Source organism: Zonotrichia albicollis, chromosome 4 (genome assembly GCF_047830755.1).
Source record: "Zonotrichia albicollis isolate bZonAlb1 chromosome 4, bZonAlb1.hap1, whole genome shotgun sequence".
Classification (NCBI taxonomy): Eukaryota; Metazoa; Chordata; class Aves; order Passeriformes; family Passerellidae; genus Zonotrichia; species Zonotrichia albicollis.
This window is the reverse complement of record NC_133822.1, coordinates 919,172-931,021: the sequence shown is the minus strand read 5'-3', so window position 1 is coordinate 931,021 and position 11,850 is coordinate 919,172. Positions and strand designations below refer to the sequence as shown.

The window sequence follows — 11,850 nt, the reverse complement described above, 5'->3', positions numbered from 1 at the left end:
TGTCACCAGGTGTCACCCTCGGCCCCCCGACCCTCCGTGCCAGCCCCGCCCACGGTCACCTCCCCGCAATCCGCCCTCTAAACCCAGCCCCGCCCTGCGCCCTCCCACCGGGACCCAAAACCCATCCCACCCTTACCCCCAAATTCACCTCACCTGTGCCCCCAAATCCATCCCGCCCTTATCCCCCAAACCCATCCCACCCTTATCCCCCAAATCCATCCCACCCTTACCCCCAAATTCACCTCACCTGTGCCCCCAAATCCATCCCGCCCTTATCCCCCAAATCCATCCCACCTGTGTCCCCAAATCCATCCCACCTGTGCTCCCAAATCCAGCCCAACCCTACCCCTAAATTCACCTCACCTGTGCCCCCAAATCCAGCCCCTGTGCAATCTCCCCCAAATCCATCCCATCCCCTGCCCCAAAATCCATCCCACCCTTATCTCCCAAATCCATCCCACCTGTGCCCCCCAAATCCCTCCCACCCACATCCCCCAAATCCATCCCACCCTTATCCACCAAATCAATCCCACCCACATTCCCCAAAGTCACCTCACCTGTGCCCCCAAATCCCTCCCACCCAATCCCCAAAATCCATCCGACCCTTATCCACCAAATTCACCTTACCTGTGGCCCCAAATCCAGCCCAACCCTGTGCAATCATCCGCAAATACATCCCACCACTACCCCAAATCCCTCTGACCCTTATCCACCAAATCAATCCCCCCCACATCCTCCAAATTCACCTCACCTGTATCCCAAAATCCATCCCACCCTTATCCCCCAAATCCATCCCACCCTTACCCAAAATCCATCCCACCTGTGCCCCCTAAATCCATTCTACCTGTGCTCCCAAATCCATCCCATCCCTTACCCCAAATTCACCTCACCTGTATCCCAAAATCCATCCCACCCTTATCCCCCAAATCCATCCCACCCTTACCCCAAATCCATCCCACCTGTGTCCCCAAATCCATCCCACCCTTGTCCCCCAAATCCATCCCATCCTTACCCCAAATCCATCCCACCTGGGCCCCCCAAATCCATCCCACCTGTGCTCCCAAATCCATCCCATCCCTTACCCCAAGTTCACCTCACCTGTATCCCAAAATCCATCCCACCTGTGTCCCCAAATCCATCCCCACTCCCCTCGCCCGGCCGGTGCCACCCTCGCTCTGTGTCCCCGCTGTGTCCGGCATTCCCGGGACTCTCCGGGCACAGGGACAGGCTGGCAGCTCCCATCCCAAATCCCATCCCAAATCCCCGCTCAAATCCGATCCCGTCCCAGATCCCAACCCCAGCTCCCATCCGACATCCCATCCCAATCCTATCCCACCTCCCACCCCAAATCCCATCCCAGACAATCCCGCGCCACCTTCCTGTGCCTCTCCCCTGCCCCCTCCGCTCCCTGTCCCCTCTGTCCCCTGTGTCCCCGTGTCCCTCCGCCACCTCCCGGTGCTGTCCCGAGCCCCTCCGCGCATCCCGCCGGGAATGTCGCACGCGGGAATGTCGCACGCGGGAATGTCGCATGGTTCGAATGTCGCGTGCCGGAATGTCGCACGCGGGAATGTCGCCTGCGGGAATGTCGCGTGCGGGAATGTCGCACGGCGGAATGTGGCATGGCGGGCGGAGCACGTCGCGGTGCCATGGCGCCGCTGTGGGATTGGGGAATTCCCGGGAATTCCTCTGCCTGTCCCTTGCCGGGGCCGCTCCCCTGGGGGATCCCGGTGGGGACGTGCCCGTGGCTGCCCACCCTGTCTGGCACTGCCCACCCTGCCTGGCACTGCCTGGCACTGCCCACCCTGCCTGGCACTGACCACCCTGCCTGGCACTGACCACCCTGCCTGACCACCCTGGCTACCCCTGCCTGGCCACTCCAGCCTGGCACTGCCCACCCTGCCTGGCACTGCCCACCCTGCCTGACCACCCTGGCTACCCCTGCCTGGCCACTCCAGCCTGGCACTGCCCAGCCTGCCTGGCACTGCCTGACACTGCCCACCCTGCCTGGCACTGCCCACCCTGCCTGACCATCCTGGCTACCCCTGCCTGGCCACTCCAGCCTGGCACTGCCCACCCTGCCTGGCACTGCCTGACACTGCCCACCCTGCCTGGCACTGACCACCCTGCCTGGCACTGCCCACCCTGCCTGACCATCCTGGCTACCCCTGCCTAGCACTGACCACTCTCTCTGGCACTGACCACTCTGCCTGTCATTAACCACTCTCTCTGACCACCCCAGCCTGGCACTGCCTGACCACCCCAGCCTGGCACTGCCTGACCACCCTGACCACCCCTGCCTGGCCACTCCAGCCTGGCACTGACTGCCCTGACCACCCTGCCAGACACTGACCACTCTCTCTGACCACCCGTGCCAGGCACTGACCACCCTGCGTGGCCGCCCCTGCCTGGCATTGACCACTCTGCTTGGCTGCCCCTGACCATCCTGCCTGGCACTGCCCGACCACCCTGACCACCCCTGCCTGGCACTGACTGCCTTGCCTGACCACCCCTGCCTGGTACTGACCACTCTGCTTGGCACTGACTGCTTTGCCTGCCCACCTTGCCTGGCACTGCCCACCCTGCCTGGCACTGCCCACCTTGCCTGGCACTGCCCACCCCAGCCTGCCCTCCCTGCCTGTCTCTCCCTGTCCCTCTCCCCTGTCCCTCCCCATCCCCGCAGCCCCGGCAGCCCCCGGCGCTCTCGGTGTCCCCTGGGTGGCACCGCTGTCCCGGTGTCCCCTCGCGGAGCCCCCCCCGGTGTCCCCCGAGGCTCGGGGGCTCCGCGGGCGCCACGGGCGCGGGTGGCAGTGACAGTGGTGGCCTGAGCGCGGGCAGCCCGGCGCGTCCCGCCGGGTGTCCCGGGTCTCCGCCCCTTCCGCAGCTGTTTGTCGGGGCCACACCGAGACGGAGACCCCCGCCCGCGGCCGCCTCTCGCCGCGAGAGGCCGAACCCGCGGAGCGCAACCGCTCCGCTCAAGCTCGCTCTGGGACCGGAGAGCTGTGCGCCTTCTCGCCATTTCGGAGGAGCCTTCCCCTCCCTCCTCCTCCTCCTCCTCCTCCTCGTCCTCGTCCTCCTCCGCGCCCCCCGAGGGCGGAAATGGCGGTGCCCGCTCCGCGCCCGCGGAGCCGCGGCCGTGCCCGGCCCGCACCCGCAGCTCCCGCTGAAGCAGCTGCAGCCGTACCTGTGTTGGCGAACACTGAGTGTCCCCCGCGCCGCTCGCGGGGACACCACGGCTCGTCCCAGTCAGGCCCCACGCCAGAGAAGGCGACTTCCACCCGCGCTGCCCGTCCCGAGAGCGCCCGGCGCTGCCACCGAGCTGCCCCGTGTGTCCCCGCAGCCTCCTCGTCCTGCTGTCCCTGTCCCCTGTCCTGTTTATCCCTGCCCCGTTTATTATCCCTGTCCCCTGTGCCAGGCATCCCTATCCTCTGTGCCAGGCATCCCTGTCCCCTGTGCCAGGCATCCCTGTCCCCTTGTCCCGTTTATCCCTGTCCCCTGTGCCACTCATCCCTGTCCCCTGTGCCAGGCATCCCTGTTCCCTTGTCCCGTTTATCCCTGTCCCCTGTGCCAGGCATCCCTGTCCCCTTGTCCCGTTTATCCCTGTCCCCTGTGCCACTCATCCCTGTCCCTTGTGCCAGCATCCCTGTCCCCTGTGCCAGGCATCCCTGTCCCCTTGTCCCGTTTATCCCTGTCCCCTGTGCCACTCATCCCTGTCCCCTGTGCCAGCATCCTTGTCCCCTTGTCCCGTTTATCCCTGTCCCCTGTGCCAGGTATCCCTGTCCCGCTCCCCACTCATCCTTTCTCTCCTGTGTCACCCATCCTGTCCTCTGTGCCACTCATCCCTGTCCCCTTGTCCCTTTTATCCCTGTCCCCTGTGACACTCATGCCTGTCCCGTTTATCCCTGTCCCGTTCATCCCTGTCCCTGTACCACTCATCCCTGTCCCCTTGTCCCGTTAATCCCTGTCCCCTGCCCCACTCATCCTCCCCCTCTGTGTCACTCATCCCTGTCCTGTTCATCCCTGTCCCCAGCCCCACTCATCCCTGTCCCCAGCCCCACTCATCCCTGTCCCCGGCCAAACTCATCCCTGTCCCCTGTCCCACTCATCTCTGTCCCCAGCCCCGCTCATGGCTGTTCACCGTCCCATAAATCCCTGTCCCCAGCCCTGCTCATTTCTGTCCCCAGCCCCACTCATCCCTGTCTCCTGTTCAGGTCATCCCTGTCCCCTGCCCGTTCATTCTTGTGCCCTGCTCCACTCATTGTGTCCCCCACCATCGTTATTTCTGTCTCCTGTCCTGTCCATCCCTGTCCCCTGTCCTGCCCGTCTCTATCCCCCGCCCTGCCCATCCCTGTCCCCCTCATTTCCCATCCCTGTCCCCCTCATTTCCCATCCCTGTCCCCTGCCCCTCCCTGTCCCTTGCCCATCCCTGTCCCCTTTCCTGCCCATCCCTGTCCCCTGCCCCACTCATCCCTGTTCCCCTCATTTCCCATCCCTGTCCCCTGCCCTGACCATCCCTGTCCCCAGCACTGCCCACCTCTGTCCCCTGCCCACCCCCGTCCCCTGCCCATCCCTGTCCCCTGTGCTGCCAGAGCTGGACAAGGGACTTCCAAAAGGACATCAGGGTCCTCGGGCGAACTGGCTTCGCCTGGGGCGGCCCCTCCAGCTGCCAGCACAGACCCCCGGTGTCCCCCCCGTGTCCCCCCCATGTCCCCCTGGTGCCCCTCGGCACCCCCAGCCTGTGCCCCGCTGTGCCACCGGCTGGGGATGGCCCCGTGCCGGCGGCCAGGGTCACCCACCCGGTGCCACGGTGCCACCACCAGGACCCCACGGTGCCCATCGGCCACGGGTCGCTGCCGTGGCCGTTCCCAAAGCGCTGCCGTCCCCTTCCCGGGAGTGATTCCCGGTGTCCCCAGCTCCTGTCCCCACTCCGGCCACGCCGCCCGCCCGCTCCGGACCCCTCCGGAGCCGGGGCCACCTTGCCTTTGGAAAAGCCATCCGGGAGAAGGCAGAGCGGGAGCCCAGCTGACCCCTGACCCCGGCCTGGCCCCTCGGCTGTGCTGACCCCTGGGGTCACACTGACCCCCCCGGCCACGCCAACCCTTCGGCCATGCTGACCCCTCGGCCACCCCCGGCTCTGCCAGCCCCCGGGTCACACTGACCCCTCGGTCACAACAACACATCGGCCATGCCAAACCTTTGGCCACGCTGACCCCTCGGCCACACCAATCCCGGGGTCACGCTGACCCCTCGGCCATGCCAACCCCTCAGCCACGCCAACCCTTTGGCCATGCCAACCCCTCGGCCATACCATGGCCACGCCAACCCATTGGCCAGGCTGGCCCCTTGACCACACTGACCCCTCGGCCATGCCAAGCCTTTGGCCGTGCCAAACCCTTGGTCAGCCCTGAGACCCATTGACCCCAAAGCCACACTGACCCCACAGCCACACTGACCCCTAAGCTGTGCTGACCCTTTAAGGACCCTTGGCCATGCCAAGCCCTCGGCCACGCCAACCCTTTGGCCGTGCCAACCCTTTGACCACCCTTTGCCACGCCAACCCGTCAGCCATGCTGAGACCCCGGCCATGCTGACCCCTTGGCCAGGCCAATCCATTGGCTGTGCCAGGTCCTTGACCGCCCTTCAGCCCTTTGGCCACGCCAATCCTTCGGCCATGCCAGCCCCTTGGCCGTGCCAACCCCTTGACTACCCCTTGGCCCTTTGTCCATGCCAACCCGTCGGCCATGCCAACCCATTGGCCGTGTGGACTGCTTGGCCATGCCAGCCCATCGGCCGTGCCCACCCTTTGACCACCCCTTGGCCATGCCAACCCCTCGGCCATGCCAACCTATTGGCTGTGCCAAGCCCTTGTCCACCCCTTGGCCGTGCCGGCCCCTTGACCATGCCAACCCCTTGGCCACGCCAACCCCTTGGCCATGCCAACCCCTCGGCCATGCCAATCTATTGGCCATGTTGACCACTTGGCCATGCCAACCCCTCGGCCACGCCAACCCTTGGCCACACCAGCCCATTGGCCATGATGACCCCTTGACCACGCCAACCCCTCGGCCACGCCAACCCCTTGGCCATGCCAACCCACTGGCCGTGTTGACCACTTGGCCATGCAAACCCCTCGGCCATGCCAACCTATTGGCTGTGCCAAGCCCTTGACCACCCCTCAGCCGTGCCAGCCTCTTGGCCATGCCAACCCTTCGGCCATGCCAATCTACTGGCCGTGTTGACCACTTGGCCATGCCAACCCATCAGCTATGCCAAGCCCTTGACCGCCCCTTGGCCACACCAAGCCCTTGGCCACGCCAAGCCCTCAGCCATGCCAATCCATTGGCCGTGTTGACCCCTCGGCCATGCCAACCCTTTGGCCGTGTTGACCACTTGGCCATGCCAACCCTGCGGCCATGCCAATCTATTGGCTGTGCCAAGCCCTTGACCACCCCTCGGCCATGCCAACTCCTCGGCCATGCCAACTCCTTGGCCGTGCCGGCCCTTTGGCCATGCCAACCCCTCGGCCACGCCAACCCCTCGGCCGTGCTGACCCTTTGACCACCGCTTGGCCTCTTGGCCACGCCGACCCCTTGACCACGGCTCGGCCACGCCAACCCCAGGGCCGTGCCGCCCCCGGCCGCGCCGCCCCCGCCCCGGGCCGCGGCGTTACTGTGATTCCTCTCATGGCTTCTCCACCACTCGGGTTTTTCCGCTGTACAAAGGGAGACACTTTTCCTTTTCTTTTTCCCCCCTGCTTCCAAAGGGGTTTTTTCCCCCCCAAGCTGTCGATATTTTTCTGTTGTCCAGCCCGGCGCCATCGCCCCCCTCCATCCGCCCGTCCGTTCCCCCGACTGTGACAAAGAGCAGAACCCCCCCGGGGTCACTCAGCTCCCGGGGGATCCCCGGCCCCGCCGGCCCCATCCGTGGCGGGGCCGCTGTCCGGCCGGCCGGCTGCTGTCCGGCCAGGCCCTCACTGCCCATGCATGTGCCACGCCCTCACGCCCGCTGCATGTGCACAGCCCGGCCCCGCCACACTCTCGGTTCCGTCCCCCAGCCGGACTCACCTGTGGGTTTTCGTTCCGTTTTTAATTTCCCAGGGTCAGTTTGACTTCACCCTTAATTTTGTATGGATTTTCGGAGGAGCTTTCTCCTTCTCCGGAGTCACGGAGGTGCGGCCATTCGCCTCCCGCCCTTGACGTTGTGATACACATCCCCCACAGAGATCTATGTTTCTTATATTATATTATTATTATTAATTATTATTATTATTATGTAATAAATTTATAAGAAAGCTCCGCCTGGTCCTGTGCTCACTCGGATCCCGCGGTGGTCCCAGCCCTACACAGGGGGGGACAAGGGGAGCCCCCGAGGGACAGAGCCCCGTGGGTGGATTTTGGGGTGTCCCCATTGAATTTTGGGGTGTCCCCAGTTGAACTTTGGGGTTTTTCTGGCTGAATTTTGGGGTGTCCCCGGTTGAATTTTCGGGTGTCCCCGGTTGAATTTTGGAGTATTCCTGGATGAGTTTTGGGGTGTCCTCGGTTGAATTTTGGGGTTTTGCTGGCTGAATTTTGGGGTGTCCCTGAGTGAGCTTTGGGGTGTCCTCGGTTGAATTTTGGGATGTTCCTGGATGAGTTTTGGGGTGTCCCTGGTTGAATTTTGGGGGTTTTCCGGCTGAATTTTGGGGTTTTGCTGGATAAATTTTGGAGTACTCTTTGCTGAAATTTGAGGTGCCCCGGGTGAATTTTGGGGTGTCCCTGAGTCAGTTTTGGGGTGTCCCTGAGTGAGTTTTGGGGGGTTCTTGGTTGAATTTTAGGAGGTCCCTGCTGAATTTTGAGGTGCCCCTCAAATTTTGGGGTGAATGAATTTTGGGTAGGATGGGGGGGGATGGATTTTGAGGTGTCCCTGAGTGAGATTTGGGGAGTTCCTGGATGAGTTTTTGAGGTGTCCCTGGGTGAGATTTGGGGTGTTCCTGGGTGAGATTTGGGGTGCTCTGGCTCCCACAGGTGCCACACCAACGGCATGATGCCACTGTCCCCAGTGTCACACCCCCAGCAGGTCCTGGCCACCCTCTGGTGTCCCCAGGGCCAGGGCAGGGGGTGACCCTTGTGGGGCACGGCCAAGGGACAAAGGGACAGGGAAGGGGCTGGGTGTCCCCAACTCACCTGAATGTCCCCAACTCATCTGGGTGTCCCCAAATCAGCTGGGTGTCCCCAACTCAGCTGGGTGTCCCCAACCCAGCTGGGTGTCCAGCCTGGCCTGGATGTCCCCAGGAGTATCCCAGCAGTGTCCCCAGCAGTGCCCCAGCATTGTCCCCAACACTGACCCCAACAGTGTCCCCAACAACCGTCACAGCAATGTCCCCAACAGTGTCCCCAACAACTGTCACTGTTGGGATGTCCCCAACAGTGTCCCCAGCAGTGTCTCAGCACTGTCCCAGCAGTGTCCCCAGGAGTGTCCCCAACACTGACCCCACCAGTGTCCAACACTGTCCCCAGCACTGTCCCACTCCTGTCCCCACCCCTGTCCCCAGGACTGTCCCCACCCTGTCCCCACTCCTGTCCCAGGACTGTCCCCAGCTCACACCAAGCATATATTTTATTGAAAGACCAAGTGGGTGACAACGGCGTGGGGACAGCCGGGGTGGCACAGTGGCTCGGGGGCTCCTCTGGCTGCTGAGTACAGATAAATACCGGGACATCGAGCGGGTGGCGATATAGTCACGATAGCGCTGGGCGACAGGGCCGAAGCGAGGGACCACCAGGCACAGCAGTGAGGAGGGGGCGGCCCCGGGGGGGTCCCGAGCTCGGTGGCGGGCGGGGAGGGGGGGGACAGCCGGGGACACCGACACGAGGGGCAGCACACCCGGGGCGGGGGGCGGCTCTGGGGGATCCCCGTTCCTGTGGGGGGGGCAGCGCGGATTTGGGGGTGCGCGGAGATTCCCCCCCCTCCCCCGAGCTGCCCCCGGACCCCCCCCCCCCCCCGTGCTCCCCCGGACCCCCCCGTGCCCCCAAAGCCGCGGGCCCGCTGCCCCCCGGGCTGGCCGTGCTCATGCAGGGGGGGCTGCTCGGGCCGTGCCACCCCCCCCCGGGCTGTGTCACCCCCCGAGGGGACCCCCGGACCCCCGAGAGGTGGGGGGGGGGCGTGCGGGGGGGCGCGGGGGGGGCCAGAGACTCTGGGGGTCACACAGAGAAACCCTGGGGTCACACAGAGAGTCCCTGGGGTCACACCAAGTCCCTAAGGGTGACACCGAGTCCCTAAGGGTCACACAGATTCCCTGGAGGTGACACCGAGTCCCTGGGGGTGACACAGAGTCCCTAAGGGTGACACCGAGTTCCTAAGGGTCCCACCGAGTCCCTGGGGGTGACACAGAGTCCCTAGGAGTCACACAGAGCTCCTAAGGGTCACACAGAGAGTCCCTGGGGTCCCACTGAGTCCCTGGGGGTGACACCGAGTTCCTGGGGGTGATGCAGAATCCCTAGTGTGACACCGAGTCCCTAAGGGTGACACCGAGTCCCTAAGGGTGACCCAGAGTCCCTGGGGGTGACACCGAGTGCCGGGGATGGCCCCGAGTGCCAGGGGTGGCCCCGGGTCCCGGGGGTGGCAGGGACCCTACTCCAGGTAGATGTCCTCTGTGGGGCAGGCGTACTCCAGGTGCTCCTGGTAATATTCCTGAAACGCTCGACTGGGGGGGCAGCGATGGGGAGAGGGGGTCAGCGAGGGGAGGGGGCACAGAGAGACACCCCCAGACCCACTGAGACCTTGAGAGAGGGGGCTGGTACCCCCAGAGCTGGCACAGCTGGATGCCAGCACCCACAGCCCCCCAAACCTGGCACAGCTGGACCCTGGTACCCACAACCTCCCCAGACCCCCAAACCTGGCACAGCTGGACCCTGGTACCCACAGCCCCCCCAAACCCCCAAACCTGGCACAACCAGACCCCACAGCCCCCCCAAACCTGGCACAGCCAGACCCACAGCATCCCTAGACCCCCCAAACCTGGCACAGCTGGACCCACAGCATCCCCAGAGCCCCAAACCTGGCACAACCAGACGCCACAGCCCCCCCAAACCTGGCACAGCCAGACCCACAGCATCCCCAGACCCCCCAAACCTGGCACAGCCAGACCCACAGCCCCCTGAGACCCCCAAACCTGTCACAGCCAGACCCACAGCCCCCCCAAACCCCCAAACCTGGCACAACCAGACCCCACAGCCCCCCCAAACCTGGCACAGCCAGACCCACAGCATCCCCAGACCCCCCAAACCTGGCACAGCCAGACCCACAGCTCCCCCAAACCCCCAAACCTGGCACAGCCAGACCCACAGCCCCCTGAGACCCCCAAACCTGGCACAGCCGGACCCACAGCCCCCCCAAACCCCCAAACCTGGCACAGCCAGACCCACAGCCCCCCCAAACCCCCAAACCTGGCACAGCCAGATCCTGGTACCCACAGCCCCCCCAAACCTGGCACAGCCAGACCCCACAAACCCACAGCACCCCCAAGTCCCTGGAACATAGAGCCCCCACACCCAGCCCTCAGCACCCCAAAATTTCACACCCCGTGACCCCAGACCCAGCACAGCGAGAGCCCCCTGCACCCCATAATGCTGCACCCGGACCCCAACCCCCTGACACCCCAATCCCCTGGCACCCAGACTCAGTCCCTGGCACCCAGACCCAGTCCCTGGCACCCAGACCCCAATCCCTGGCACCCCAATCCCTGGCACCCCCAATCCCCTGACACCCAGACCCCCAGCCCCCCTGTCCCCTGCCCCCTGTCACCCCTTGTCCCCTGTCACCCAGACCCCCCAGATCCCCCAATCCCTGGCACCCTGACCCTCCAGCACCCCCAGAGCCTCTGCACCCCCAATCCCCCAGCACCCAGATCCCCCAAAACCTCCAGCCCCAACACCCCATGCCCTGCCCCCCATGCCCCCCATACCCCCTGTGCCCCTCTGTCCCCAGTGCCCCCCGTGTCCCTGTACCCCCATAACCCCGTGCCCCCAGCCCCATCCCAGCCACCCCGTGCCCCCGTGTCCCCAGTGCCCCCCGTGTCCCCGTACCCCCATAACCCCCGTGCCCCCAGCCCCATCTCAGCCACCCCGTGCCCCCCATGTCCCCTGTGCCCCCGATGTCCTCAGTGCCCCCCGTGTCCCCGTACCCCCCATGTGCCCCATGCCCCCAGCCCTATGTCCTGCCCCCTGTACCCCGGTGTCCCCGTGTCCCCCGTACCCCCCATGTCCGCAGTACCCCTCATGTCTCCACTGCCTCCTGTGTCCCCATACCCCCATAACCTCCGTGCCCCCAGCCCCATGCCCTGCCCCTCCTGTCCCCCGTACCCTCCGTGTCCCCCATGTCCCCCGTGTCCCCCATATCCCCCTGTGACCCCAGTGCTCCCCGTGTCCCAGTGTCCCCATGCCCCCTGTAGCCCCCCATGCCCCCTGTACCCTCCGCACCCCCCGGTGCCCCCCAGGTCCCCTGTGTCCCCGTGCCCCCCATACCCCCCATACACCCCGTGCCCCCAGCCCCATGCCCCGCCCCCTGTTCCTCCCCGTGTCCCCCATGCCCCTCACACACCCTGCAGCCCCGGTGTCCCCGTGCCCCTGGTGTCCCCCATGTCCCCGTACCCCCCATACACCCCGTGCCCCCAGCCCCATGCCCTGCCCCCCGTGCCCCCCGTGCTCCTGTGTGCCCCGTGGTGTCCCCTGCCCCCCCGTGTCCCCCCGGTGTCCCGGTGCCGTACCCGACACACTCGGCCACGTGTCTCATGGACTCCTGCGACACGAACACGTGGCAGGCGAAGCGGCTCAGCACCGGGTGCTTGGTGATGAACCCGAAATAGCTGCGGGGGTG

General features: G+C 65.1%; 1 protein-coding gene and 1 long non-coding RNA gene across 3 annotated transcripts in view; both read right to left on the bottom strand.

Annotated features, from left to right (window-relative positions):
* Positions 1-669: 669 nt before the first annotated feature.
* Positions 670-2,500, bottom strand: LOC141728990 (uncharacterized). The gene is made up of 2 exons (XR_012580237.1): positions 1,053-2,500; positions 670-959 (listed from the first exon to the last, which is right to left on the bottom strand). It is a non-coding gene; the product is annotated as an uncharacterized LOC141728990 (long non-coding RNA).
* Positions 2,501-8,574: 6,074 nt separating this feature from the next.
* Positions 8,575-11,850, bottom strand: part of MAPK8IP2 (mitogen-activated protein kinase 8 interacting protein 2) — a 28,887-nt gene continuing 25,611 nt past the window's right edge. For both annotated transcript variants that reach the window (XM_074540309.1, XM_074540310.1), the window contains 2 exons: positions 11,741-11,839; positions 8,575-9,679 (listed from right to left, as the gene is read on the bottom strand). In XM_074540309.1, coding sequence (XP_074396410.1) covers positions 9,607-9,679; positions 11,741-11,839 — 172 coding nt within the window. In that variant the 3' untranslated portion in view covers positions 8,575-9,606. The remainder of the gene's footprint in view (positions 9,680-11,740; positions 11,840-11,850) is intronic.